At 62.6% G+C, this 7,172-nt stretch overlaps 2 protein-coding genes across 2 annotated transcripts; both read left to right on the top strand.

Moving 5' to 3' along the window:
- The first annotated feature begins 73 nt into the window (after positions 1–73).
- MRPL2 (mitochondrial ribosomal protein L2) lies at positions 74–1,687 on the top strand. Its single transcript, XM_057386846.1, has 6 exons — positions 74–327; positions 413–554; positions 644–759; positions 849–959; positions 1,280–1,353; positions 1,443–1,687. The coding sequence occupies exons 1-6, from the start codon at positions 99–101 to the stop codon at positions 1,653–1,655; spliced, it is 885 nt and encodes a 294-aa protein (XP_057242829.1). The 5' UTR covers positions 74–98; the 3' UTR covers positions 1,656–1,687.
- Positions 1,688–2,794: 1,107 nt separating this feature from the next.
- Positions 2,795–7,169, top strand: LOC130586130 (cullin-9-like; the record flags this gene model as incomplete). Its single annotated transcript, XM_057386843.1, has 5 exons — positions 2,795–3,501; positions 5,563–5,717; positions 6,153–6,650; positions 6,803–6,938; positions 7,143–7,169. Coding segments are annotated over exons 1-5 (1,468 nt in total), but the record flags the coding sequence as incomplete, so codon positions are not given.
- Between the last annotated feature and the right edge of the window lie 3 nt (positions 7,170–7,172).

Genomic DNA, 7,172 nt, shown 5'->3' with positions numbered 1-7,172 from the left:
GATGGCCGCCGCCCCCGCCCCCGCCCCGCCGGCGGCCGAGCGCCMCCTGCCGGCTCCTCCTCGGGCCCCGCCCCGTCCGGTGCCCCCTTCCCGCGGCCATGGCGGCGCTGGGGCTCTGCCGCGCCTTCGGGGCGCTCCTGCTGTCGGCGGGTCCCCGCCGGGCCCGGCCCCCCGCGCTGCCGCCCGGGCCCCCAGCCCTGTCCGCCGCCTGCCGCGGGCTGGCCGGCTCGGCGCCGCGCTGCACCACCGACCCGCTGTGGAAGTGCCGGGCCAAGTACACCGTGCGGCCCGTGGGCATGAAGAAGACGGGCGGCCGCGACCACACAGGTGGGTGGGCGGGTGGACGCGGGCGGGCTGCCGGAGCCGGCTGGGCGAGGGGAGTCCCGCCTGCAGCCGCTCCCGTGTCCCGCAGGCCGCCTTCGTGTGCGGGGGATCGGTGGGGGACACAAGCGGCGGTACCGCATGATCGACTTCCAGCGCCTGCGCTACGAGGAAGGGGCCCCGGCGGAACCCTTCACCGAGAAGGTCATCAACGTCCGATACGACCCTTGCAGGCGAGTGCGGAGTGCGGGGTGCGGGCCCGGGCCCGGGCAGTCGCGCCGGCCGTGGTCCCCTGCTCACCCGGCGCGGGTTCTCCGTGCAGGTCGGCTGACATCGCCCTGGTGGCCGGCGGCAACCGCAAGCGCTGGATCATTGCCACGGAGAACATGCAGCCCGGGGACAGCATCACGAACTCTCCTCACATTGGCAGGATGGCAGGTGCATGCCAGGGCCAGGGGCAGCTGTGCCAGTCTTGCCAAGGGCCCGTCGGCTGCTCCTTGCCCAACTTGTCAGCTTCTGTCTTCCAGTGTCGGCCAACGAAGGGGACGCATACCCGCTGGGGGCTCTGCCTGTCGGCACGCTGATCTGCAACCTGGAGAGCCACCCTGGGAAGGGAGCGCAGTACATCCGAGCAGCTGGTGTGTCCTCGCACAGGGAACCTGYTGTTTGTAGGGGTTTGCACAGATGGAGAGGAGGGCAGGAGGGCACCGCTCTGGGTGGCCAGTGACAGGGAGTTGCTGTCTTCCCTCCATGTTAGAGTACAACACATCTCACTGGAGAAGCAGAGGCAAGCTCTGCCCTGTTGATTCCTCAAAACCCTGTCTTCAGCAAGAAGTGCTGCATTTAGTACAACAGCAGGGGGCTTTGAGGACTTACCAGCATGGGCATGTGCTTGCYACAGGGTGGGATACTTTGTGCTGCWGCTCAGGGCGGCTCCCTGTGCTCTTCCCTGCGACAGGTACATGTGGGGTGCTGCTGAGGAAAGTGAATGGGACAGCCATCGTGCAGCTGCCCTCCAAAAGGCAAATGCAGGTAAAGGAGCTGTGCTGTCCCTGGCTCGACTGCCTGAGCACACAACCGTGCGTTCCCAGGGAAGGCCGCAGCTCTTCTCTGTCTCTCAGGTGCTGGAGACCTGCGTGGCCACGGTGGGCCGCGTGTCCAACGTGGATCACAACAAGCGGGTGATCGGGAAGGCGGGCCGGAACCGCTGGCTGGGCAAGCGCCCGCACACGGGCTTGTGGCACCGCAAGGGCGGCTGGGCTGGGCGCAAGATCAGACCTCTCCCACCCATGAAAAGCTACGTCAACCTGCCACGGGTCAAAGCAATGGACTGATGCCTGAGGCCAATAAAGCGTTTTTCATGACACTGCTGTTGCATTACTGATGCCTTTTATGCATGGGGTCCCACATTCCCATGGGTGTTTCACCTATGTTCAGTCCCTGGCAGGGGTGTGGTTTGCCCGGAGCAGTGAGTGTGGGGCTTTGGACTCCCTCGGCTTGAGTTTGAGATTGGTGGGTGGCTCGGTGCGGCACAATCGTGTCAAACCCAGCTGGGCTCTTCTCTCACCCTCAACCTGTGGAGCAGTGACTGGGAAGCTGGGAATCACGGTCCTCAGCGCCTCCCAGCCCCGGTAGCGCCTCACTGCTGCCCAGCCCCGTTTCTGCCGCCGCCTCTTCCCCGTCCCACCTTGTCCCAAGGCCCGCCCTGTGCCTCACGCCGCCCCCAGCGCTGCCCCCGGTCCCGCCGCGGCTCCGGAGCTCCCCGGTGCCGCCCGCCCAGGCCCGGCCCTCACGGCCGCCGTCGGGCGGGGTCTGCGCAGGCGCCCGCGGCCGGAGCGGCGCGGGAGCGGTGCCGGAGGTAACCCCGCAGCGGAGGGAGGGCGGCGGGCTGGGCACGGCCGGMGAGCGCCCCGAGCGGAGCCGGCCCGGGCCTTCTAGGGCAGCTCTCGGTACGGCCCCCGGCCAGCCGGGGAAGGGGTGCGGCAGCCGAACCGGGCCGGGTCAGCCCCTGCTCGGTGCCCGGCGACTTCTCGCTTGGCCCGCGCCTGGAATCGGCTCGGATGCTGCCGCTGGCGCGGCCGGCCCAGGCGAGCCCTGTTCCCGGGGATGGCAGTGCCGTGCCGCCTGCCCTTAGCGTGTGTGCCCCGGGCACGGGCCTGTCCCTCACCGTGCTCCCGGTGCCGCTTGAGCGATGCGCAGCCGAGCCCTCCAGCACACCCCCGGAGCAGCGTGCGGGCTCCACCTGGCGCGGGCAGCTCCATCAGCTCAGCTTCCTGGGCGATGCTGTMCGTATTTCTGCCATGCCCACAGCCTGTTTGACAGTCCAAAAACCACTAAGTTTTGCCCTGTAATCTTGTTATTACATATGTGCAGTTTTCCAAGGAGAAAGTGAGCTGTGTCTTACACTTGCTGCGTTAGGAGTTTACAGCACTGTCCTTGAGAACAGCCAGTACAAAAGAACATTTTATTGGTTGCATTGCCATGTCACCAGCTCTGTGACACACAGAACACAGACCTCTAGCYGTGGCATGCCTCAGTCCCCTCTCCCCAGCTCCYGCTTCCCCTCTGTCTCTGCAGACWCRTGTGCTGCCATGGTGAACGAGAAGCACAATGGCAGCCTGCTGGTGCAGCTGGGGCCCAAGCTGCAGGCGTACCCAGAGGAGCTGCTCCGTCAGCGGCGAGGCCACGCCGGCCGGCCGGAGTACCTGGTGCGGTGGAGCGTGGTGAGCCTGGAGGAGAGAGCGGCGGGAGGCGGCGGYGCCTYCTGCACGGAGAGCGAGGCGGAGAGCATCTCCATGTGGATGTCTGCGGACGAGGTGTGCGCCAGCTGCCCGGCGCTGCTGGGCCACGGGAGGCCGGAGGGGCCGCGGCCGAAGGAGGAGGAGGCGCCCGGTGCCGCGGCCGCGCCGCCGGACGAAGCGTCGCTGCTGGAGATGGAGGCCGACGTGCGGAGCCTGGTGCGGCGAGCCCGGCGCCAGCTGGCCCGGGCCGGGACGCCCGAGGGCTCCGTGCTGAGCACGGTGCAGGTGCTGAGCGCCTACGCCGCCATCGGCTCCCTGGCGGGCGCCTTCAGGGACACGGGAGCCCTGGARCTGCTGRTGGCCGTGCTGTGCCACCGGGAGAAGCGGATCCGCCGCGCTGCCGGCGAGATGCTGCGGGCTCTGGCTGCGCACGATGCAGGTGGGGGCTGCTCCTGCTCGGTGCCGGGCGGCTGAGGGGTGCCGAGCCTTTGGGAGGGGTGAGCTGCCTGGGAACAGCACATCTCGGGGCTTGCTGGCCACAGGGGAAGGGTCAGTGTGGATCTTCCAAGCTTCCTTGGTTGCAGTTGTCTGGGCTGCTCTTAGGGTTAGAAACTTTCCCCTGCCAGGTTTTGAGCTGGGGTGCTGGTTAACTGTTAGGAGTGTTAAGGAATTCTAGAGGTGGCTGTCTCCTCTAGCAGCCCCAGCACCTCTCGTGCTCTACGGCAGCCCAGCCTGGAGCGTTTTGAGTTTCTCAAGCTGAGAGATGGCAGCTGCCACTTTCCTGTTTTGAGGTTCAACCAGTGGCAAAGCTGAGTGCCTATCCCAGAGCACAGACACACGCAGGGCTCTGATAGCACACACTTACAGGGCTCACACAAACAAGCACAGCCATGTCCCCTCCTGCTCTTTGTCCGGCAGAGACAGAAGGGTCACTCCTGCCAGCACACACTGCATTTTCCAGGTTCACAAGTAAACACACATTCATGGATCCCTTGGGTACCAGCATGGCCCCTCTGTCTGTCCTGCTCCCATGCCTGGATCCAAGCCCCTCTATGAGTCTCAGGGGTCCCCCTGCCCATCAGTTTATCAAGCCTGATGCTCTCTAGTAAACCTGTAGCACTCTTGTTTCACAGTCCACATTCACACATCCATTGTGGCTCCCAACAACAACCACCACAAATCTCATACCCTATTCTGGACCCAGAACCTCTTCCTTGCTAATCCAGTGGGAAGTTTTGCTGATGAATTACATGCACAGCAGGATTGAGAAAGATGCAGACAGTCACCCTTCCCCCCTGGCACCAGGCACTGCAGTCCTGCTTCAGCTGCTGATGCTGAAGTCCTCATTTGCCTCCCTTCCAGKAGCTGTTCTTTGGAACACACACTGTTCTCTCCCGAGTGGCTGCTGGCCGAGGATCCCACCTGCTCCAGGCACTGGCACTGAGACCCTCCCCACATCCAGAGAGTGATAGCACCTCCAGCTGTCACTTGCTGACTCCACAGGGCTCCCACAGCCCCAGTAAGGCCCCAGTTTGTGGTAYCTAATGCCACTTAAGCAGGTTCCACCAGCAGCTGGCACTCGGTCTTTGCAGCACACACACACATGGCGTAGAGAGAGAGTGAGTAAAGATTTAATAAGAGGGTGTAAGAAAGTAGGACAAACTGTCAGTCAGGTCCAGGGCTGTCAAACACACTGACCAGCCGTGGTTTAARCATGACTGGTGCCTTTTGTGTCCCTTTCTCTGCACCCCCTTTTGTGTTCCTTGCCAATTCCAATTAATCAAATAATCTTAACTGAAAAACAATCATTCTTATACACCAGATGTCCTTACTGATTGTTGTGACTGACCAGATTTGTTTCTCCTCACTGCCTCCATTAGCATTTGTCAGTCAGGTTCGTGATTCTTTATGTTCTTGTTTATGGCTTCCTTTTTGGAAGGCATAACTTTCACTTTTTGCAGTGAAAAGGTCCTTGACTGGATACACTTAGAGGAACAGTTTCCTTCCACATACCCTTGCAATGCCAGTGCCAAAGGGCTTGGCAGAACCCTGGTAGAGGCTGGTCCTCACCCAGTTCTGTCATTTAAGAGGAGCTGCTGTGGCTTGGAAGTGCCTGATGAGGCTTGGGTGCACCTGGAAGGTTGCTGGTTGTGGAGGATCCCAAGGGAGATCTGGCTTTCCCTGTCCTAGTGCCTGAGTTCATGCAGCTCTCAGGTGGAGCAGATGAGGGGCTGATTCAGGTTCAAACGACTTCTTTTCTTCCCCTGGGACCCTGTTCTGGAGTCAGTTATTTGAGGTTGCTGCTTTGTGAGAATCTTGCAGTGTAAAGGGTAGAAAAAATAAACCGTGGAGCAAAATATTGTCACTCCAGATGAAGGAACAGAACACAGATGAAGTGATAGTGAGCAGCAAAGTTGTTCCTTCCCTGTGGCTCTGTCACAGGGAGGGTGGGGTGAGGGTCACCTTTGTGGGGCCTGAAGGGTTTTTGTTGTTGTGGCAGGGAGCCGGGCCCATGTGCTGCTGTCCCTGAGCCAGCAGGATGGCATTGAGCAGCACTTGGACTTTGACAGCCGCTGCACCCTGCTGGAGCTGTTTGCTGAGATCACATCCTCTGCAGAGCACTGCATGTCCTTCGAGGGGATTCACCTCCCACAGGTGATGGCAGACCCTGCCACCAACCCTGGGCCTGCGGGGCATGAGGGGCCAGGAGGGGTGGGAATGCGGGTCAGGAGGGGCAGGAGTGGGGGGTCAGGAGGGGCAGGAGTTGGGGGCCAGGAGTGGGGGGCCAGGAGGGGTGGGAGTGGGGGGTCAGGAGGGGCAGGAGTTGGGGGCCATTAGCTCTGGGACAGGAGGGCAGTTGGAGGTGGGCAGGGGAGCAGGACTGACTGTTGGGAGAGCTGGCACAGGATTTGAGCCTGGTGTGAGGCTGGGGTGGTGCAGAGGCACCTGGAGAGCCTTGTCTGCCAGCAGGGAGGTGAGGCTGGGCTGGAGATCCCACTGGAGCCTGCCTGGGAATGAGCTGGTGGCTCAGAGAGGGCTGGGGGCTGGAGGTGCTCTGCAGGCTGTGTGTGACAGCCGTGCCTGTCACAGATCCCTGGGAAGCAGCTCTTCGTCCTGGTGAAGCGCTACCTGTGCGTGACGTCTCTCCTGGACAAGCTGAGCGGCGGCGTGGRGCTGGGAGAGGAGAGCCCTGTCCCTGAGGAGAGGAGCCGTGTGAAGGAGGAGTTTGAGTTCAGCATGGCCATGGGCAGCCTCATCTCGGAGCTGGTGCACGCCATGGGCTGGAGCCACGGGCACACGGCAGAGCCGCTGCCCCGACRGGAGCTGCAGCATCGCGGCGCCCGCTCCATCTTCCAGCACAAGAGCCCGGCCAGCGCTGCTGCCGAAGCCGCCCCCACGTCCCCGGCAAAGGAGCCCGTGACCTTCAAGACGCGCTCGGCGTTCCCGAGCCGCAGCAGCTACGTGGAGTACGTGCAGGCCACGCTGGTGAGCGGCATGAGGGTGCGGATGCTCGAGGACTACGAGCAGGTCACCGCCGGCGACGAGGGCGACTTTCGCCGCAGCAACGACGGCACACCCCCGGTGCAGGTATCGCTGCTGGGGGAGCGGATGCTGCCTGTCTGCCCTCCTGTGCTGCCTTGCATTGCAACAGCAGGGTAGAAATCCTCACTTGAGGATTGGCCTTCCTCACTTGGGCTGGCCTTCCCCCAGCTGGGTGCGTGTTGGGCTCTCCTCCTCAGGTGTACTGGCAAGCWCTGGGCTGCACGTACTGGGTTCACTGGCACATGGTTGAGATCATTGGCCCTTCAGAGCAAAAGCGGCTTGAGGGCCAGGAGAAGATGAACACCCTGAGACGAAACCACAGACTGAGAGCAGGTGAGCAGCCTGTCTGTCTCCTTCAAGCATGTTCCAATTCTCCCACTGCCCTCCTGACTCCTCCCTTTCCCCCCRGCACTCTGTGGTAGGGTAGGGACCTCTTCTGCCCAGCATGAGCTCTTTCCTTGGGGAATGACGAGTGCAGCAGAGGATGGGGGAGCTGGCAGAGCTGACAGTGCCCTTCCTTGCTCTGCTCTCCTGCAGTTCCCCAGCCGTTCCTGTGCAAGCCCTTGG

The sequence above is a fragment of the Malurus melanocephalus genome, unplaced genomic scaffold (assembly GCF_030028575.1).
Source record: "Malurus melanocephalus ecotype Western Australia unplaced genomic scaffold, MMel_1.1 scaffold_1075, whole genome shotgun sequence".
NCBI classification, from domain to species: domain Eukaryota; kingdom Metazoa; phylum Chordata; class Aves; order Passeriformes; family Maluridae; genus Malurus; species Malurus melanocephalus.
This window is presented reverse-complemented; position numbering and strand designations above follow the sequence as displayed.